Raw genomic sequence first — 22,859 nt, 5'->3', positions numbered from 1 at the left:
TTGGTCTGTAAGGTGCTACTGGAAGGAATTTTTTTATTTTGTTTTGAGGTCTGTTACAGGGATTGCAGAGGTGGTGGGCGAGTAGGGAGGGGAGATTATGTACCTAGTCGTAGGTCATTGCATAGCCTCTGATTTGCCCATTACACACTTCAGTCACTTTCTCCAGCTCACTCCTAAAACAAATATAAATGGCTTTAAAAAGGAAGTCTCTCCCTGGTGTTAACAGCAATTGATGCAGTTGGCAGAGCCCTTCTAGGGTTGCCATGTGTCCTCTTTTTCCAGGACAAACCCTCTCTTTCAGGGGTAAAATTTGAGACAAATTGCATTTACAGTGGTACCTCAGGTTAAGAACTTAATTCGTTCTGGAGGTCTGTTCTTAACCTGAGGTACCACTTTAGCTAATGGGGCCTCCCGCTGCCGCTGCCACGTGATTTCTGTTCTCATCCTGAAGCAAAGTTCTTAACCCGAGGTACTATTTCTGGGTTAGCAGAGTCTGTAACCTGAAGTGTCTGTAACCCGAGGTACCACTGTATTTGCTTTGAACGGCCATCATAGCGTTCTCTTTTCTGCTTTTCAAAATATGGCAACCCTACCTCAGGCACGTCCAACTTCTAAGAGACTGTGATCTACTCCCACTATATATAAAAAAAATGGCAGTGATGTCCCCATTGGATTGACCAGAGTTGTTAAGCTTTTTTGGGGGGAAGAGTTGTTGAGCTTTTTGGGGGGACGATCAACTGAAGTTGTTGAGCTTTTTTGGGGGGGCCATCAGGGTCCCGCAATCGGCTGGATCAACCGGTTGGATATCCCTGCTATACCTCATCCCATGACTTCACATGGAAGTGAGCAGTTGAGGGCAAATATGGCTGGAACATCATTACTGATTTATTATGACTTACAAAATTTATGAACAGCTTAATTGCAAAAAAAACCCCCAAAATAAAAATCCCTAAAAGTGGATTACAGAAAATAAAAACAGTAAACTCAGGAAGAATTTAAAACATACTAAAGTTAAAATGGAGGGATGCAGGTGGCGCTGTGAGTAAAACCTCAGCGCCTAGGACTTGCCGATCACATGGTCGGCGGTTCGAATCCCCGCGGTGGGGTGCGCTCCCGTCGTTCGGTCCCAGTGCCTGCCAACCTAGCAGTTCGAAGGTAAACGGCGTTTCCGTGTGCTGCGCTGGCTCGCCAGATGCAGCTTGTCACGCTGGCCACGTGACCCGGAAGTGTCTGCGGACAGCACTGGCTCCCGGCCTATAGAGTGAGATGAGTGCACAACCCTAGAGTCTGGCAAGACTGGCCCGTACGGGCAGGGGTACCTTTACCTTTAAAGTTAAAATACTAAAACCAATTAAAATTACCTGAACTTTCTAAGCATCTGGGTAGGTTTGTCTAAACAGGAATGTTTTGGGCAGGTACCTGCTTGATCTCAAGAGGCAGGGAGTTCCAAAGTGCAGCTGCTGCCACACTATGCAACTGAGTTATTACAAAAGTGAAATAGGTATTATGTGGCACCTGCCATGGCCTTTAAAGAGAATGTGTGTTGTGGAGCTTCGAAGTTAAAGGGATCACCGACAGCATCTATTGGTTTACCAGCTACAGTGTATACAAGAAGGAATGGAAATCTGGAGATAATGTTGCGTGGGGATCCTGCCCGAACTTACACAGGAGTTAGTCCAGCCTAGAGTCAGCTGCCTTCGCTCCCAATGTAGATGCTGTGGAAATCCTATAATATATAATACATCCTTTATTACAAGCCCTACAGGGAAAGGCAGCAGGCAGGAGCCACATTCCATGCTCATATTCCTCCACAGATCCAGAGGAGAAGGAAGCCAAGGCTTTGAACCCAGAAACAAAACAGCTGTTAACTATGGACCTAAAGGAACTGTAATCACTACAACGTAAGCCTAGCAACGGCCTAAACAGGAGGGGCTGCGTGGACTCCACTGCGCTTGCGCCACTCCTCCTGCCTCCCGCTTCGCTCCTGACGGCGGCGTCGCCTCCATTGTGGCCTATGGGGCGGGGCATTCGGTAGCTCCGCCCCCTCGCGCAGTGTCGGGCGCAGACCTTACGGAGCGAGGCGCCATTTTGCGCTGCTGCTGCTACTGCCGCTGCCGCTGCCGCCGCCTCCGCCGCCACAAGAGGGTAGCTGGTTGACTGAGGAGGCAGCCTCAGGAGAAGGTCGCGGCGCTCAAGCGCTCCTCGCCCGGGTTCCCGCTCGTTTCATCCGCCTGCCGGGTTGGGAGGAAAGCGCCGCCATGAGTGACGTGGAGGAGAACAACTTCGAGGGGAGGGTGAGTAGTGAGCGCTTCTCTGTCCAGGCCGAGGTGTCGGAGGCCTGGCCTGGCCCCGAGGGCACGAAGTCGCTCGAGACGCGGGGGAAACGGAGCCTCCCAGCCGGGCGCGGAGCGGGGCGGAGCCACCCGGAGGAGAGCGCCGTTGTTTCTCCAAAATGGTTTCCTTCGCCTGAGGTGGGGGCCGCGCTGACGCCCGCGGGGGCCGCTTTCGCGGTTTCTGTTCCGGGCCTGGCTTTCCCGCCCTCCCATTTTTGAACCGGGATCTTTAGTCTTAAAAAACAAAACAAAACCCCAAAAAACGTGATCCTGGGATTCCGGTTACGCTTTCTCCTGATTCCTAGCCCACCCCCTTCCCAGTTTCCAGTTCTGAGCTCTGCCGTTATCGCTAGAACCCGATGAATCTCTCTCTATATTATTTTTAAAACTGCAAAACCAGCCCCGTTTTCTTCCTTTCCAAGGCCCCGACCGCCAAATCCTGAGCGAAGTTAGGATTTGTTTGGTAGGAAGGGATCTCAACGCCTCGTGTAGATCAGGAAATCCGGCGCGTGAGGACCGAGGCGATCTTCTTTCTTAGGCAGAAAAGGCTGTTTTCCCTCCGGCTCAATTTTTTCAGACCGAAGACCCAGCTTTAGCCCACACATGCAATTGGGGACCTACTTCTTAATTATTTTTTTACTGATACATTGCTATGACGGTGGTTCTGTAGCGACCCAGCTTTAGGTCAGGGTTCCTACTCTGCGGTTGAAGGTCAGCGTCCTCCTAGGCAGCCTTCTTGTATCTCCAGTACGACTTCTAGTTTAAATAAGAAAAGCCAGAATCAATTTTTTGTTGTGTCTGGGGTGGCGGCAGACATTTTGCTCTGTTTAGGTTTGTTGTTAGTAACTCAACGGTTTGATCCAAAGCCCGCGCCTGTGCTTCACCCGCGCTGTTTGGTTATTTATTATTGTTATATATGTTGTAGGAAATCATTCGATTGACCCCTCGGAAGCTTTCTGAAGGAGAGGTGTGAATCCTCTCTCAAATGAATTGGAGGCATTATTTAGTAATGGCATTGAGATTCATGCCTGGGGAAAGTGCATTATCTTAGCTTGATTCTTGGGTGGAATACATTTATTTGACCCTTGGCAATTATGGTCAGACTGGGCTGGATGTGGGACTGGAACAGCATTAGTTACACTTGGTGAATGATACTTGGAGGTGAACAGGGAGAAACTTTTTTTGGACCTCTCAGCACCTTTTAGGTCATTCCATTCTTCAATTCCAGTTTGAACTTCTAGACAGAATGTCTGGGCATGTCAGAATGTCAGAATGATTCCATGTTGTTTTTTAAATTGGCTACATTCAGCATAAGGATATTTGGAAGACTCGCTTAGTGCTGTGGGAATAGGGCCTGCCATATCAATATGCTGATCACATCCATCTCTATTCTCTTATGTAAGCATCCAGGAGTGACTGTCAGTGTTGAACCAATGTATGGTGGCTAAGACAAAACAAAATGAAATTAGGCCAAAGAAGACATGGGATCACCCACTACCACCACCTAAGTCTTTGGCGGGGAGGGGGTAGTAAAGTAGCTGGACGCAGATTCACTGCACGACTAACTGCAGTACTGTACTGTCTACTATGCTATATTTAACACATGCACGCATGCGTGCATACAACATGTCTTAACAGGAAAAGCACACTATTTGTTTCCATATCCATTTTTTACCATAGAGAGAATGCTTTGTTTATGGATAAGTAGGTAGTGATGGTCCAGGAACACTTTTTACCAGCTCCACTTCTCCACTGCTCTGTTTTTAAAAGCAGGGATGTCCACTTTTAGCCTGTAAACTTCTGTGCCCAATTCAGAGTTCCTGTGCTTGCCTTATAAATCTTTCATGGTCTAGACCACCCTATCTAGAACCATTTATATCTATATGCAGGGCTAGCCTAATATATTTTGGCACCAGAGGTAGATCCCCACCAGGGAAGAAGGGGTGAGGGAAAATCTACATCAGAAACAAGGTGAAGAGAGATTGACATGGGGATCTGCGATCCCAGTGAAGCTTGCCACATGAGGCAGTCATTTCACCTTGCCTCGGGTGGGCCAGCCTTGTCTATATGTACCCTAATTCCAGCTGTGGTGATTTGATCAAAGCATTCTGCGTATTCCCTCATTATATGAAGTGAAAAGTTGCCAGCTAGCACTGGAGCTTTCACATTAACTGGCCTGGAGCTCTAAAACCTGAGCGGTAGTATTTAATGCTGATTGAACATTCCAAGAAAACACCTTGCATTCTTTGTGCATTCAAATTTAGTTTTGAATGTGCACAAAATAAAATAACATGTTTAACCTGTGATGATGAGTGTGTGTTAAATATATAGAGCCACATAGTTCTGTAGAAAGTTAGCAGGGCAGAGTATCTGTGTTCAACTAGTTCACTACACTTAGAACAGATCTGCACAATTCAATGCAAACTGCTGCATCAAAAGTGGTGTTCTATTACAGAATGCTTTGTAGTCATTTGGGATACGTAGAGTGTATCTGTTTGGTTTTCAGTGCTTTGGTGCTCAGTACTGATAATGGGTTTGATGATAAACACTTGGTGCTCAAAAGAAAATTTTAAATAGCTTGTAAATGAGCCTACAAATACTTTGCTATACCTGTGTTGGTTCTTCTTCTTCTTCTTCTTCTTCTTCTTAGCTTAACTCATTCCTTGCCTGCCTTCCTGGAGCCAGTTTTATCATTCTATATCTATATTAGAGTTGGGGCTTGGCTCAGGGCAATTTTGTATGTTAAATGCCCTAGTTCTGTACCAGAGCATGCTTGCTCTTATATTAGTAGTTTTTGTAGGAAAAGGCAGATGACTGAATACATTTGAGAAAGATAACTCATTGGGCTAGTGTTTCTCAGAGACAGCCAAAACAAAAAACAAAACAAAAAATATGCCAACCTGACTATTACTTGAAGGCTTCAGTTGTAGAAGTGCATTTTGAAGCAGGACTAAACACTACTACTGTTTCCAATAAATATTTGACAACTTGAGAGGTTCAAAGTTAATTCTATATTTTCTTAATCCTAAATAGTTGCATAAAGTATTGGGAAATTGCAGGTGATTGGATGTTTGATCCTTGGGGATTTAACAAAATATTGGTAGTCCTATGGTTGGACCATACCTAAAAAACATAGATGCAGACTTCTAATAAATTTTTAAAGGATTTTTGTCAGGCTGTATGTTGGATCTGTATTATAATTGCTTATGTTTATTGTAGTGTTCAAAAACACTGCCCTGTAATGTCTGAACCCCTTTTAGATTCTAACATGGGAGCCTGTCTAGCAACCACACTCTTGGGCCTTGGAGGGCTGTTACCCTAATCCTAGAAGTTTAGGCCTTTGCTCTGATTATTTAGTAATGAAGGCAGTGCCCTCCTTTATTGTTTCTAAACATTTCAAGGCTAAACATGAATGCTTAGAAGAAATTCTAGGGCTGAGTTCTCAGCTTTGGATGAAATTTAAGGGAACTATATTTCTAACCTGCACTGGTGTGTTTATCCTGTCCATGCTTTTAACATAACAAAGGCAAACAATTCAAGTGTTAGCTATGTTATATTGGTGCTACTTCCAGTTATGCCTTTGAGCTATTGGGTTCTAAACATACATTCAGAAATGGACTCAGAATGTGTGTTCCATGTTGGAATGTTGATGTAAAGCAGTAGTGGGGAATCTTGGGCCCTGGGGGCCAAATCTGGCCCTCCAAACCTCTCTGTTTGACCTCTAAGATTCACTTCCAGGCCTCACTCCTCATCATTTCTGCTTTTCACTATCCTTGAGTGTTTTTGCCTGCCTAAAATTTGTCCTTGAGCTTTGATAATCCTTTTGCTAGTCTGGATGGAAGATAGAGAGGGTTGTCTGAGAGAGTGTGTGGAAACTATCCCAGCATGTGGTCCTTTGAAGTCTTCGCTTTCCCATGCAAACCTGTGGCAGCAGGGACCAGTGCAGGGCCATGGGGAGCAGCCCATAGGGCAAGCTGATGGGCAATCAGCTGTCCTCCAAGCCAGGTTCAGCACAGCTGCTTACAGTAGGAACCCCAGCCTGGCCTCAGAGAGGCGAAAAAATGTCTCCACAAAAGATACAGAGTTGTCTTCTGCACTATAAAAACAGCATGGTATATTGGTTCCCCAAGGGCCAGAGCATATACCATGCTGTTTTTATAGTTGCTAGGCTGCAGAATCTCACACTTTCATGAATTCGCCTGATCTCCTTTTCTATAGCTTAAGGTGTGTTTTTCAACCTTTTTTGGGCAAAGGCACACTTGTTTCATGAATCACGAGGCACACCACCATTAGAAAATGTTAAAAAAATTAACTCTGTGCCTATATTGACTATATATAAAGTAATTCTCTTGAATAGGAATCAAATAAACACAAAGAAGCATGGTTTAACATTCAAGCATGGTTTAATATTTTTTTCTTTAATGGCAAACAAAAACGTTGCGGATTGTTCTCTGCTCAGCGAGGATCGATCCGCTGATCCCCGCTGAGCCGGCGGATGACAGCTCTGTCTCCGCACTGTGTGCGGAGAGGGAGATGTCAGAGCCCCGCTGCTCTCTATGGGGAATCGGATGAGAGCGGACCGCCTGTCCGCTCTCATCCGATCCCATCCGATCTGATCCCCACCCAGGACGGATGGAAAATAGGGTGGACACAGTCCGGCGCCCGCCTAGTGGGCGAAAATTTGACATTTAAAAAAAAAAAAAATCTTTCGAATTTTTCCCACGGCACACCAGGCAACATCTCGCGGCACACTAGTGTGCCGCGGAACAGTGGTTGAAAAACACTGGCTTAAGGCAGGTTTGGCCAACTCCCAAGAGACTGCGATCTATTCCCAGTATAAAAAAACTGGCAGTGATCTACCCATTGTCATTGAAGGGAGGAGCGTGCATGGGGTGGGTGGATTGCCCAGAATTTTTTTTTAGGAGAGAAGTGCCCAGAGTTGTTGAGGTTTTTTGGGGGAAGATTGCACAGAGTTTTTTTTTAGCTTTCCCCCAATAACTTTTTGTACACGATGAGGATCCCGTGATCTACCACTGGTTGGACATCCTTGACTTAAGGCATTGGGTCTGAGTGATCTGTAGTTAGTACAAACTTGGGAGTGCTCTCAACTCTAGGGAACATGGGGTTCCTGAATTGGTGCTCTTTGAGGATACTGGAAGTACTTTCTGTGCAGACAGAATTGCCTGTGAACCAGATCATTGCCCTTCTTCACCGAGTGCCCCCTGAGCATACTGGTTTTATTTGGAGTTGATGGTATCTTAATTAGCTTTATTGAGCTTTTATTGCTAGCTGTAAAACTTCTATTTCTATAGCACTCTGGTGTAAAACTGCTTTACAATGCCAGTTCTATTCATCTTCTCTTATTCAACCTCTCAACAACCTTGTTAGGTTGAATGATGGTGAGCACAGAAATTATGTGGCTCATTAGGAATTTGGACCTAGGTCTTGGACTTCCCAGGGCATAGCAACCCCCCCCCCTCCCTGCAGTAGGGTTTAGACTGGTAAAAAGATACCCCTGTTGTCATGAGGGGAAATGTAATTGAAGATGATTTTTTTCAATTGATCACACCTTTTAATTGATTTAATCTTGCAACTCTTTAGGCCCATTTTAAAGTGCTTGAGAAACTTTATTGTCCTGTCTTGTTGAAGGTATCAGCAAAATAAAATTAACTATTTTTAGATTCTTATTTGTATACATTTATCAATGTTATATAACAGTATCATTGTATTTGAAAGGGCTCATTTGACAAATCCTTTTAAAAAATAGTTTATTTTATTATTTATTTATTAAATTTGTATTCTGCCCTTCATCCAAATATCTCTGGGTGGTTTCATATATCCCACGCATCATATAATACAAAACTTAGTTGTTTATCTACAATATCAGTGGTACCTTCCATTCCGCTTTGTTTATGGCAGTCTTCAAAGTTGAATGGTTGTTTCTCACAAGACTCTTAAGGCCGCACACTCAGGAGTAAGTCTTATCGAATTTGGTGGTACTTGCTTCTGTGTCAATATGTATAGCATTGTCCTGTAGATTTGTTTATATTGGGTCCCAAACCATCCCAGTCATCCCACCTATTTACATTTTGAATATTAAGAGTCACAAATTTTGGTGGACCTAGTGATTATTTGTGGTTTTCCTGACCTCTTGTCTGAGTCCTCTGCACAGAGAGCTCTGGGAAAGAGTCTCAAGTTGTGATTGGATTGGGCAAGTAGCTGCCAGGAAGAGATCCATGGTTGCAGATGACGAAATGACCACCTCAAGATTCAGTCACGGCTCCCCTATGGTTGGGTGTAAGTTAAACATGTGAATAAATGCTAGTCTAAAGGGTTGATACCTTTGATTCTGCTCAGAAAGTTTGTCCTGCATTCTTGACACTTTTACGTTATGAACATAGTTATCTGAAGGCAAGAGAAAGAAAGCTAAATCAACAGTAGTTGGGATCTGACTATTAAGTCCTCTCTTATCACCTTAATTTAGGCTGTTATCCTTTACTTATTTACCTGTGGATAATTCCTATTGAATTACTACTCCATGGGGCTTACTTTTGAGTAGGCATGCCTAAGATTGCCTTGCCAGTGTGAAACAATTTCATATATGAAAAAAATTATTATGAGTTATATTTTTGCTGCCACCTTGTGAGAGTGTTAACCTGGCACTGCACAGTATACTCCTTCTTTACTAATTGATTCTTGTGGAAGTTTGCTGATGGGAAGTTTGGGTTAGAAACTTAGTCAATGAAGTGGGCTTTTTATTTTTTATATGGACAAGCATGAAAAGTGAGGCACCCTGCCCCACTTTCATATTTAATATTTTCTTTGGTTAAGCATTTTTCCACCATCAATTTCCCTGTCTTTCTTACCCATTCCTCCTAATGCTATTTTTTTTTTTTAAAGAACATTGTCTTGTTTTGACAATTAGACACAGCTTCACAATATGGTATTTTGGTCAACTCGGGGAAAGTAATGGTGCTATTAAAATGTGCATGTTTAGACTACCACGAGCATGCAGATTCCCTTCTGAAAAATTCACTACTTCACTCTTCAATATGACATAAGTATGGGAAAACAGGTCTGAAATGAAATGATAAAATGGCATCTTTAATGAGAAACAAAACAGTAAGAACTATAAGACAAAATGACATTTGGCAAAATAAATGCAATAAGCAGTTTTCATTGGCTAAAAAGGGAATAAGCTGGACAGAGCAGTACAGATTGCTGTGCAAATGAGAAAAGGAGGGCACAGTTTTGATGTGTCTTAATGTAATGTTCATGAGACATACAATGAAGATTCAAATTCAAATATGCAATATCTTTCCATAAAATTCTTGATCTGTTCTTTTAGTTTCCTTGTTTGCCCAATCACCTCATTTGAGAGTGCTTATTCAAATATCTTATTTTCCTGTATTGCTTGTTTGATTCATCTGTTGTTCTGACAAGGAATACAGAATAACAGTCCCAGTTCTATAGGTAACTTCACATGGCAGCCACTACCGAAGTTGATTTAAGTTGTTACTGAAGAAGAGCCTTAAATTGGCTTCGTTTCTTCCCTACTATGCACATATTTTGTAGGTTTTGGATAGAATGGTTAGGTTTAGGAAAAAAAGTATTTTGGAATATTCAGATCATTGGCACATCTGTGGCCTGAATCCCAAGAACTGCAGCTAGTTGGACTTGGTACTTGTCTGTCATGAACAACTGCTCCCCAAGCTGCATGTTAAACTTCTTGAAGCTGGGAGTTTAAAAGTTTGTGATGCGGCCTGGGGTGATGGGGAGCTGGGCATTATATTAGGCATGTCTAACTCCCTGTTTGCATCTAGTGTAGCTCTTTGAAATCTGGCCTATAAGTTTTGTTTGACATTTTTAACTTCAGACAATCCTAGTATTTAAGGTAACACTGAAGTCTGTGTGTATCATATGGAAGTTAGAAAAGGAGCAGAATAGATTTAGAACTTTTGGGAAATGTTGCAAGGAAATCAGTGGACTCATTTTTAGAGCCTATATGATTACACCAGTTAAAAGATTTTTTTTTGAAAAAATGCTTTTATAAATTAGTTATTTGCACTTTACCTGCTGGCTATTCAATTTTGGTAGATAAAAGTCTGAAACTCCAGCAGAGTTTTATAATCCCCACATGCTTAAATATACTAAATGTTCTTTTTCCATTAAGGTTAATGTTCGTGAAGAAATGGAAGAGTTTTTTCCAAGAATGTGGAAGATAAATCAAGATAAAAGAAGGCTAATGAAAAGTGTTAAAGATCAGAAAATTAAAATTGAATGGGGGAAAAAATTGAACAGAAGATTGGTCAGATAGAAGCACTTGAATATTTTTAAGGCTATAATGAATTGTTTGAATTGGGGAAGAATACACGAAGTATGAAAAATGAAAAACTCAATGAAGAATGAAGAAAAGTAGAAAGCAAGAGTGAAGTAGAATTAAAAGAATCTGGAAGAATGAATGGGTCCTAGGTTAAGTAAATGTATGGTTTATGTTCCAGTGTCTGTATGATCAAGTTGTAGATGAATTTGCATGATTACTTAGTTAATAGAGCATTGGTCATCCGGTTCGAGTAGGGAACTATTTGAGGAAATCGCGCAAAGTTAACAGTGGGTTAAACAGAAGTTTGTCCTGGAGGGTATTGCCTAACCATTTGTTTTTCAGGCACAATCAATAAAATATAGTTACTTTAATATAAGAAGGTAGGCATTTGTGCAACCACTACCATTTGTAATACTGCTTTTTTTGTTAGGAGTCGCGCTCCCAGTCAAAATCTCCAGCTGGGAGTCCTGCTCGTGTAAAATCTGAGAGCAGGTCAGGATCGCGTAGCCCATCAAGAGCTTCTAAACATTCTGAGTCACGCTCTCGATCAAGATCAAAATCCAGGTATGTGTCTGCTGTTATACATTCTGTCTTTGCATAAAACTTACCGTATTTTTCGTTCTATAAGACGCACCAGACCACAAGACGCACCTAGGTATTGGAGGAGGAAAACAAGGGAAAAAAATATTCTGAATCTCAGAAGTCAGAACAGCAATAGGGATCGCTACGCAGTGAAAGCAGCAATCCCTCTTGCTGTTCTGGTTTCTGGGATAGCTGCGCAGCTTGCATTCGCTCCATAAGACGCACACACATTTTCCCTTACTTTTTAGGAAGGAAAAAGTGAGTCTTATAGAGCAAAAAATACGGTACTTATTTTGGGCCTTCAAGGTATTGAGGGGTTTCATGAAAGAGATTTTGAGTTGTACTTTTTAAGAATATTTTATATGGATTATTTTAAAACGTCAGACCTTGTTCTTTAGCAAGGTTGAACTGCTCCTCAGAGTAGCATAGAATTATAGGAAGCTCCCTTATACAGTAGACCACTTGTCCATCTCACTCAATACTGTGTACACTCGCTGCTTGTCACTACCCAGAGCTTCAGACAGCCATATCAGGAGATGCTGGGGTTTGAAACTGAACCTTTGGCATGTGAAGCTTTTCCTGTGCTATGCAGCTACAACCCTTCTCCACAGTGAGGTTGTTGTACCTCCTCATGGCCTAGTTGCAGCACCAACTACACCATGGAAGTGCTCTGAAAATTTTCCACCATGGAAGTGCTCTGAAAATTACCGTGATAGCTATAGGAGATATGAAAATTCTCCTTTCTGATGTCACAAGGCTTTGTGCCTCTAACTGGAGAACAGTTTGTAGATTACCATCACATAAGACAAAACATAAGACAAATCAGATCCTAAAATGTAAGAAAAGCTATCTCCTTTCTGTCCCCAGTGATAGTGAAGCTTCCATAAACCGGCATTCCATACAATGGCTTGATTTTCACACAACAATAAATCATCTAAGAAATAAACCATGGCATCCTGTGAATGAGAAACATGTGCGCACACTGCACAACCACTCCTGCTTTGCTTCATTCTGCCTGGAACCAAGAGAAACAAATCACAAGGCTGGTTTTGTTCTCCTTTAGCTTCTACTCATGATTTAACTTGGTTCCACAACAGACCAAGGAAAACAGGAGTGATTGAGAAACCTGTGACTTACCATGACATGTGAACCAGTTCTTTGTGGTGTTTTATATGTTCTGTGGTGAACTGCTACCTTACGAAATTGTTGTATTGAAACACCATTACATGGCTAGTAATTACTCAAGAAATTACCTGCACAAGTAGTTAAGAAATTCAAATTGTAATACAATAAAATGCAATGAAAGAAATAAAGAAGCAGTCAGTACAGTTAAATCATATACCATCTAGCACAGCACAATACAATTGCTACAAAATGCAGAAAAATAATTGAGTGGTCCACCAAGACCCTAAGCAATTTTCATGTGGTCCTTGTGGGGGGAAGTTTGGGAGTCCCTGGAACAGATAAATGTTGAAAATGTTATTTACATTTTACAAAACGTTTATTTTAAATTACTTGATATTTTAAATCTGTGCCAGAAACTTACTTTGATATGCTTTCAGGAGCATATATATAAAAAAATAATGCATGAATTTATGAAAACTTCAATATTTCTATGGTGCTTCACAGATGTTTTCATATAACAAATAAAATGTATCATTTGAAGGTCCAGGTCAAGAAGGCATTCTCACAGGCGTTACACTCGCTCTAGATCCCATTCTCATAGAAGGCGATCACGAAGCAGATCATACACTCCAGAGTACCGGCGTCGAAGGAGCCGCAGTCACTCTCCAATGTCTAACCGAAGAAGGCACACTGGCAGCAGAGTATGTAGTGTAAGCTTGTAGGGAAATTATTTTAAATCTCACTATGAATATATGTATAAGAAAAGCTAATCCATTTAACTAATTTATTTTTGTTGATTAGGCATAACATCCACAGCTTGCAGGTTTCTGCGGTCAAGAATAAGAGGAGCCTTGGCATTTTCTGCTTGTCAGGTCTATTAGCGTTTACCCTAGCAACCAGCAGTATGAATACCCCACAGTACTTTCCCAAACAAGGAAGTGTAGGGGAGAGGAGCACCCTGATTTTCTCTTAAGGGGCGGGGGGTGCTGGTGGTGGAAAGAACTGGTGGCTTTATGGGAGGAGGCCCCCCCCAAACCAAACCCGAGAGGTGTGTAGTTCTTTACAAGAACAGACAATTTTGAAATCTAATAGCTTTCAAAAGATTTACAGTTGGGCGTGGGAAATGAGATTTAAATCCTTGCTGGTATGAAGATATTTGGGTAGACTAGATCAGCTGTCCCCAGCATGGTGTCTTACAGATGTTTTGGACTACAACTCCTATCAGCCCCCACCAGCAGGAATCACAAATACAATTTCTTCAGAAATTTTGCATCTATCCTGTGCCAGTTTAGGGAAAGTTATATGTCAGAGGCATATCATGATCAACAGTTGATTGACTTCAAGTGGTCAGGCAATCTCAGTGGTTATTTTTGGCCCCGCCTTACCTTTTGAAATTGAGGTTTGGTGGAAGCAGCTGAAATTGGCAAAACCCCTCTGATAATTATGGGCATAGGACTCTGTCTTTGCCTCTATTCTGGTTTTGCTATGCCGCATCCCTTGTGGTAGGCTGGCAGGATACTCTGAGTTATTAAAATTTACATTAAAATTATTTATGTAAATATTGAGGCATTATGGGATGCAGGAGTCTTTGTAACTCACTCCCATTCCAAGCCACCATTTTGCCTGCTGGCTCTGGCAAAAAAAAATAAAATAAAAAAAATCCTGCAAGCCAAAAGACAGGTGTTTCTATATTTGCTATACTGTATATAGAAATGATTATACATTTTAAAATTATGGAATTACAACATCTTAAGGCTCCATTTGTTAAACTGATCTGATTTTAGGAGTGGGAAAGGAACTTGAGATCCTTTCTACTCTCCTTGGAGAGTTTTGGAGCACATGTGCGGGTGGTACAAAGCAGGTAGGTTTCCATTGTATGGCTGATTAAATGTTCCCTCTTTTGCAATAAGACACTGAGGAAATTAACAAGACCTGTTTGGCTGCTTCAAGGAAGTTGTTCTTGAACAGAAAGGAGAATTGCAGGCAAATGTCTGAAACATGAAACCAGAATGCTATATCATTCCATCTGCCCATCACTAGATGGTAAATACATTTTTTAAGCTGTAAAAGACTAAACCATCATGACACGAACAGAATGCAGCATTTTGGTCAGATTTCAAAGACGTAATTATCTTGTTTGCAGCAAACATGCCCTTTGCATGTTGTGGGCTGCAGTTTCTATCATCCCTAAGCTTTGGTCATGCCGACTGGGGCTGATAGAAGTTGTAAGTTCAAAACATCTGGAGAACCCCATGTTGGCTACCCCTGCAATATAATCTTGTAGCCCAAAACATCTGGAGTGCACCATGTTGGCTACCCCTGCATCTTGCCATAACTGCATTAGAAACCCTCTAGCCAGTATATTGTCAAACCTCTGTAGGATTAGCTGCTCTGTAGTAAGTCCAGCCAGTTTGCTGTACTCTCTCTGCAGCTAATCTGCCCCTCCCCCTAGTCAGCATAATGAAGCGAGACCTTCTGAATCCTCTTTCATTATGAGAATTGGATCCAGTGGTGGAGTAGGCATAATAGATCTTCCTTTCCCTTCTTGTGTTACTCAGAATGTGCAGTTATCTAAAATACCTTGCTGCCTATGTCAGTGAAAGAATGAGTGAGTGTGCAACTGGCACTGTTCTAGACATGCTTTGATACTTGAATTTGGTTCATTTTTTAGGCTAATCCAGATCCTAATACATGCCTTGGCGTGTTTGGCCTCAGTTTGTATACTACTGAGAGGGATCTTCGTGAAGTCTTCTCTCGTTACGGACCTTTGAGCGGTGTCAATGTGGTTTATGATCAACGAACTGGACGATCAAGAGGATTTGCTTTTGTTTACTTTGAAAGAATAGATGATTCTAAAGAGGTAAATTTATTAAGTTGGGAAGGTTGCAAAGTTTACCAGTGATTATGAGGCTGTAGAGGTTTCCCCACAGAGTTGAGATTCCCTGGAGACTTCCAGGTCATTTGAGAGGCCTGGAAGAGTCACACAAGGCTTGGGGCCAAGGCAGAACATAAGCATATAATGAAAGGCAAATTCAGCACTCACTCACTCTATCTATCTCTCTATCTCTCTCTCTCTTAAAAAAGTTGTAATAGTACTGTATAAATCTGTGAATCAGCCACAGTTGTCCAGTGCAGACCTACCTCCTGATTGCTAATAATAATCAAGACTAAGTGAAGACTGTGAGAGTGTACACTCTGTGCCCACTTGTATGTAAATTCCCTCTTAACCACACTGTAGGGTTATACCTGATAAATGTAAACTAACCAGGATTTCAAACCAGGCATTTGAAAAAACTGCATTTGAGAGAGAAGAAGCATAATAAGCTTCTGAAAAATAAACTGGCATTAAAACTTAAATTTCAGTTTTTTTAGCTTCAAATCAGCATAGTAGTAATATAGTTTTAATCAAATCATGTGGCTGCTGTAATACATAATTTTGACTGAGAATGTTTCCTCGTGTTTAAAGTACACAATCATATATAATAAGAAATTTGATCTGCTGGTTACTGTAATTCTTAAATCTACTTGGTTGTGCCTCATTCATGATGGGGAGGATATACTTCAGGCTTTTTAAAAAAACAACAACTATGCTATGTCATTTGGGTCTGTTTGATTCCAGAGACTACGTTGATGATGTGTCAGTACTTATGTGAAGCTGTTTGATAAAAGTATGAAATTTGAATGGTAGTCTTTGTTGATGTTCCTTTGCATAATAGCATTTTCCAAATTGTCTTGGAGTAACTATATATTGGTATGACTAGTGCTATAATCTATGATGCTTTGATTCAGGAATTTCATTTGTTTTTGTAGTGTGGACCTTTTGCTGAGAGAAGATTCTTTAAAATAGTGTTTGCTGTGTTTCAGTGATAGAAAGAAATCACTAGGTGGCGATATAGTCCACATTTAATCACATTTGAAGTACTGAATTGAAGTGTAGAATGTTCTAGTTTTTATTTTTAATTTCTTACAATGTAAACAGTAACCATGTGGAACTTGATTTTCCCCTAGTTTAGGCCCTAAATTATGAATAAGCCTTTTTTCTAGGGCTGGAATTAAACAAAAATCCAGTGCCAAGAATGTAATACAATCAGAAACCTGAAGTGAGTGTTCCGGTTTTCGAACATTATTTTGGAAGCTGAATATCTGACAAGGCTTCTGCGGCTTCTGATTGGCTGAAGGAGCTTGCTGCAGCCAGTCAGAAGCCACACTTTGGTTTTCGGATTCTGTTCGACTTCTGAGGTACAACTATAATGTTTAGGTTGGATCAAAAGCTACCATTTTGTCCAAAGAAGGGGTTGCTTGCTCACAAAAAGGCATACTGTGGCATTCTTGAACAACTGCAAGCATGACGGTTGCTGTAGAGCCTACCTGTTGTAGATAAACAAACTCTTTGCTAGTACTTCCATAAGCATTTGTGGCAAAGCAGTGCCATATATTTTCTCCAATCCAAATTAAGCAAAAAGAGGAAAAAAAAGGTGGGGGAAAGAAAAATATTTGCATCAAGAGACATGGAGTAGGTAGCAACCAAGAATCTCCACCACAACCACATACACAAAAGGGAGCAAGGGTCAAACATTTTAACAGGATTTATGTAAATTTGCTCATGGATTAATAAAATAGGGGTAATATTTTTCTTTGAATGTATTTTAGTGTTTTTATATTGTGAACTGCCCTGTGATCTTCAGATGACAGGTGGTATAGAAATTTAATAAATCATCATTATATCATCTGATTGTAAATTATTGATGCTGTCTAATTTGCATGATTAAGAATAGAGCTAAAAACTCACTGTTAATTGAGGCAAAGCATAGAACATCCATGAGAGTGTGTTGGAGATAGAGCCTGATGTGGAGTCAGTTCCTTAATGCATTGTTTGAGTGAACTGCCGAGTGGTGAGTGAGTACCGTATTTTTCGCCCTATAGGACGCACTTTTCCCCCTCCAAAAATGAAGGGGAAATGTGGGTGCGTCCTATGGGGCGAATACAGGCTTTCGCTGAAGCCTGGAGAGCTAGAGGCTCTCGCTCTCCAGGCTTCAGGAAGCTCTGCACAACCCTCCAGAGCCTGGCGCCAAGCCGTGCCGGCCTCCGGAAGGTCGCGCAGAGCTGCCTGCCCCCCGGGCTCCGCGCAGCTCTGCGCGACCCTCCAGAGCCTGGCGCCAAGCCGTGCCGGCCTCCGGAGGGTTGTGCAGAGCTGCCTGCATTTCGAAGCCTCTTCAGCGCGCCCGGGCTTCGCACAGCTGTCCGCAAGCCTGGGGAGACCGGTGCGGCTCCCTAGGCTTGCGGATAGCAGGCTGTTCTGGGGGCTGGGGTCGAGGGAAGCTCGGGCTTCCCCCGCGCCAGCCCCGTGCCTGGGGGGGGGGGATAATTTTTTTTCTTTATTTCCCACCCCCCCCCCAAAAAAACTAGGTGCGTCCTATAGGGCGGTGCATCCTGTGGGGCGAAAAATACGTTAATTAGGAAGTCGTGTAGGCTGAACCTGCCATTTTACTAAGCTCTGCTGGAATAGGTCATTGTAAGTGAGATGGTATGAGACAGAAAGCATGAAATGGCAGCTGAACAGCAGTAGTAACCCAGCCATGTGCACCCTGCAGGAAGCCACACTAGTGTGCGGTCCCTTTGCTTCAAGGGAAATGGCTCCCTATTTACCTTTTGGGGAGCTTTAAAGGCAAAGTGTCAGGAATGCATCAGCTTCTTAGCAGGGTGCTGGCTTTAAAAGGGATCCTATTTCACTAACTTTAATGCCCCAAGTCAGTGGAGACATTTTAATTCTCTCTGCTAGAGAAAAGACGGTCCACTGATTAGCAGGATACTAATAACTAAAGACAAGCTGATTTTGCTTAATGAGAATAAGCACTAATTTCTCGTTACTGGAACTAAAGTGTCTGCCTTCTTTGCAGGCAATGGAACATGCAAATGGAATGGAGCTGGATGGCAGGAGAATCCGGGTGGATTATTCTATCACAAAGAGAGCACACACGCCCACCCCTGGAATCTACATGGGCAGGCCAACCCAGTAAGGAGTTTTCCTGGCTTAATCAGAAGAACTGCATTTTAGAGTCTGTGATTCATAAGAAACTATGTTGTCAATAAATGCAATAGTTCTGTCTCTTCATAGGCTAATCACGGTCTTACTCGAGAAATTCCTTTTGAAAATCCATTTGTTTCATGTTCTTTAAACTTACTCATTTTCATTATTTCTATGCCACCTCATAACTCACTGTTGCTGAGTAGCACGCATTACAGTGCATGAACAATAATTACAAATACAATTAAAGACAGACAGTTCTGGAAAACTTTTAAAATGTGAACTCTGCCCATTGAATGGTCTAGAGAGCTATCTAATCCTGTATCTTAAGCCAGTGTGGACCCGAGTTATCCCTTGAATGGGAAACCCTGCGAGCTGCAAGTTTAAATGTTAGAAATGTTTTTTTTTTCTTGAAATAAGAGAAATCCTAATGTTTTGCATAATGCATCTTGTCTTCCTCCCAAAAAAGTAGTGGAGGTGGTGGCGGAGGAGGAGGAGGTGGAGGAGCTGGCCGTCGCCGTGATTCCTATTACGACAGAGGATATGACCGAGGCTATGACAGATACGAAGAATATGATTACCGTTACAGGTATGCATTCTGATTTAAATGAAAAGGCTCAGAGGAAATCTTTGTCACAAGCATGAACATTGCATAGGCAGACACATGGGCAGGAGCTGGTTACAGAGTGAGGCTGTAGTATGCAAAGTTGGAGAAGAAGGTAAAAGAAGAAAGGGATCATGTGGCCCACTGAGTGTGAGGGGAGAGTGAATGGGAAAGATGGGCTCTAAAGCAGGCATAGGCAAACTCCGGCCCTCCAGGTGTTTTTGGCCTACAACTCCCATTACCTGTAGCTAACAGGGCCAGTAGTCAGGGATGATGGGAATTGTAGTCTCAAAACATCTGGAGGGCCGGAGTTTGCCTATGCCAGGTCTAAAGGGACAAGCAGACTGAGCAAAAAGAAAAGGAGAAGCCTTGGGTTGCTGTAGAGCCTTCTGGTTCCTGTGCTTCTTTGTCTTCTGGACACACATACCAGTCCCCCCTTTATTCCTGTTTGGTTTGCTGGCAAACTAGATGAAAGGTTTATATTTCAAAAGGGAACTAGGGAAAGGGATAAGAGTGGGTAGCTGTTTTAGGAAGAGGAAATAATGTGAAAGGAACACAGAAAACGGATGAAACATGGGTGGTTGGGATAAGAATATTAAAAGCTGCCTTCACTTACCCTCCCTGCTTTAAGCAGAATTTGCTGATCCAAAGTCATGTCAGTACTTGAGCTCCCTGCTGCAAGAAGATTGCTACGGCATAGGATTGAGCTGTTTCTAAAGAAGGGTTAAATGTCAATAGAAAATGTCTGTAATTGGCAGGCAATTTTGCTAATCTCTGGGTTCATCCTTCCTCATTTAATTGCTGGCTCCATCCTTCCACTACCATTTTGTGACTGGTGGGCCCCACTAATTTTAGCCCTCGAGTAGCCCCTAGGGATAGAAATTTTGAGATAAGTTTATAGTCTTCAAAAATTCTGTTAGTTCATATAGTGATCTATAGTTTGTATAGTGATTTATGGTTTGTTGCAAATAAGATTATTGCATCCATATAACTGCTTTCCAATTTATTAAAGCACGTTTAGCCTGTTTTACAAACTCTGCAGTAGTCTCAAAGCATATAACAATAAATATTTTGAAACGAAATAATTAAAGCCAAATCAGCCAAGTAAAATAGCTTAAACATCTTAGAACCGAGAAAACAAAAAACCCCAGTACCTGATAAAACAGGGAATTAAAACTATTCCATATAAAAGCTAGCCTATGGTCAACAGTTTACAGTAGCATGTTGTAATCATATATGTGTTTTTTTCACACCAGTCTAGTTACATCTCTCTGAAAATCAAACTTATCCAGCATCTCTTCTAACCAGGGAGCTTGGATAGCAAGTTGTGTTTATGTAGTATTACAACTTAGTGTGCCATATGACGTTGGTGTTGAAATGACTGGGTTGAGGAGGACTAGATTATCTTTGTAGTCCCTTTCAACTCCAGGTTTCTTTGGCACAAGAACCACTATTTGTTGCAGCTGCAGGAGCACGTTTGAAGGTGAAAATAACATGCCCATATGAGTATGGTACCCAGAAATTAGTCTGCCTTGCATTTGGTCAGGTATAACAGTAGATACTTATGAGAGCTTAAAGATACAGACTTATGTGAAAAAGAGGTGTGTGTGTGTGTTTTCTTAATCTGTTAATGTCTTATGGTTTGTAAAAAGAATGTTTCCATATTAATCAGCACCTTAAATCACTGTGGAATACTATTTAAAAATAGGTGTCTTTAAATTTGTCCAATATGCTGTGGGGGAGAAAGAAACCATGCAAATGAAGCTTGGTTCTTCCATTTGGTAAAAATGTATATGCTGTACAAATCATTTGACAATATTTTTTAAACTCTTGAGTAGTACAATAGCCACATGTACTAGAGCCACTGCTAAGAAATGTATTTGTATACTTTCTTCAAAGGAGGCGATCACCTTCACCTTACTATAGTCGTTACAGATCACGGTCAAGATCCCGTTCCTACAGCCCAAGTAAGTATAACAGCAGTCTCACCAGAGTGGTTACAGCAGAAGAAACATCAAATCAAAGCACTGCCAGGCTTCTCGCCGCGCCCCCCCCCCCCTCCTTCCAATTTGCCTTATGGATATTCTCTAGTGATTAGACAGTAGCAAGGATACCATCTTCAGAGCTCCTTTTCCATCTGTGGCTCTCCCTCTCTGCTTGCAGACAGGGATCCACAAAATCCTATAGTGTGTGCAACACCTTCACAGGGACCATAGGATTGCAACCCTAAGTAAACCATTTGTATCTAGTAGAAGTTGTTCTTAGCAAAATGAAGTGTGACCAAAGGGGAATTCACTGATACTGGGTGGAAGGAGAAACAAATGAATATGGAATTATGAGCTGATGGTTACAGTGTTCTCTCTTCTTTCTTTCAGGGCGCTATTAAAGAAGAGAAGCTAGTCACAGTTGCAAATACAATTTTTAAACAGCAAGTTCCGAACTTCGCTTTCCCTATAGATCCCCTGCAGTTATCTGAAACCCTATTAAAAGGTCCTTGGTTCATTTAGAATATATGTATTTTCAGTTGAAATACCAGTTTTCCATCTCTTCTTATTGTAATACTCCAGGTGTAATTGTTGTAGCTTTATGTACTTAAATATCTTTAAGCGAAAACTAAATAGGAAACCCAAAGTGGTAATACGTTTTGTGAATTTTTTTTTAAAGCAAGTGGATTTTTGTTGAACGTAATGGGGAAGGAAAACAGAAGTGTGTTAAAGCCCTGCATGTTGTGTTTCAGTAGAAATCTACTATTTTAATGAACTGTTCATCTTTCTGCCTATTACTTTTGAGGAAGAAAGTGTTGTTCTGTATCTTCAGTTATAGCCCAAGTCAGTGCATGCTCTTAAACCAGAGCATTTTCACTCATTTTCTCAATGCAGCGATTTAATAATAATAAAAAACATTGGAGGGAAGTCTTTGAAAAAAACAAAATTCTCGTATACTACAAATTTCACCTTGGCATGTGTTTAATATAATCACAGTGCTAATATGGATGACATTTGAAATTTGGTTAATATTAAATTGACTGGAAAACGTTCTTATGTTTGCCCCATAATCAGGACAGGCCTAATTTACTGGGCGTAGAAAATATTTGATCTGTTCTTAGCAGTTCTATATGGAAATAAAATTATGGTTAAGCAGGTTCTGTTTGGTACTATGGATTTCAAAACTATTATTTTGCTTCTCAAAATAAATTTAAATTCTACCAGTGCAGTGTTTCAGCATTTAATACAATTGGTTAGATATGTTAAGTTTCTTGCAAGGAATTAACAAGTAGTATTTCCTGAAATCTTGGTATTGGATCCAACCTAGGTTAGCTGCTCTTTAAGTCCTATCAATTTCAGCTAAATTAGACTGGAACCAACCCTTAGATTTAGAGTTGGGGTAGCGGTGTGCACAATAAAACATATGAGTCTGCTTCTGGAGAGAGATCCAACAGCATCTTCCCTAAAACTATGGACAATCTGGAGACACTGAAATTTAGCACATGGAAAAAGAATTGAGGAATTAAGCTCTGGTGTATCACTCCCTGTATTAGTAAAGTGAGTGTGCAGATATATCGAACAGCAAAATGGATGGAGAGATAGGGCAAGATAGGAACCCAATAAATGGGAGAGAGCCTATGGGCATGCAAAAAATAATTATTATTAGTTCGTTAGAAGAGAGCTTCTCCCCAGAATCGACAGGAGCATAGCTCTCATGCTGCATGCAAATATGGGTATCAGAAAACAGCATGGAGGGGTTGAGCCCTCAGCTGGCCAAAGACAGGTCCCACACTGAAGAGAAGCAGGAATCACTGGGGCAAAGGGAGAACTGGCATCTTGGTGTGTGTTACATCCTTGGTGGGAGCAATTGCCATTGCCCCAT

General features: G+C 41.6%; 1 protein-coding gene and 1 long non-coding RNA gene across 3 annotated transcripts; one reads left to right on the top strand and one right to left on the bottom strand.

The window, feature by feature from the left end:
* Nucleotides 1-2,057: 2,057 nt before the first annotated feature.
* Nucleotides 2,058-22,200, top strand: TRA2A (transformer 2 alpha homolog). Of its 2 annotated transcripts, none has more exons than XM_080975071.1 (8): nucleotides 2,058-2,294; nucleotides 11,087-11,220; nucleotides 12,905-13,073; nucleotides 15,035-15,223; nucleotides 18,261-18,376; nucleotides 18,858-18,977; nucleotides 20,892-20,959; nucleotides 21,368-22,200. In XM_080975071.1, the coding sequence occupies exons 1-8, from the start codon at nucleotides 2,259-2,261 to the stop codon at nucleotides 21,376-21,378; spliced, it is 843 nt and encodes a 280-aa protein (XP_080831197.1). In that variant the 5' UTR covers nucleotides 2,058-2,258; the 3' UTR covers nucleotides 21,379-22,200. The 2 variants fall into 2 exon arrangements, with proteins under 2 accessions (XP_080831197.1, XP_080831198.1); XM_080975072.1 differs by having other exon boundaries at nucleotides 2,059-2,294; nucleotides 12,905-13,064.
* Nucleotides 9,087-12,898, bottom strand: LOC308459598. Its single transcript, XR_013978206.1, has 2 exons — nucleotides 11,522-12,898; nucleotides 9,087-11,259 (listed from the first exon to the last, which is right to left on the bottom strand). It is a non-coding gene; the product is annotated as an uncharacterized lncRNA (long non-coding RNA).
* Nucleotides 22,201-22,859: the final 659 nt, after the last annotated feature.

The sequence above is a fragment of the Podarcis pityusensis genome, assembly GCF_964106645.2.
Source record: "Podarcis pityusensis genome assembly, chromosome: 12".
Taxonomy (NCBI): Eukaryota; Metazoa; Chordata; class Lepidosauria; order Squamata; family Lacertidae; genus Podarcis; species Podarcis pityusensis.
This window is presented reverse-complemented; position numbering and strand designations above follow the sequence as displayed.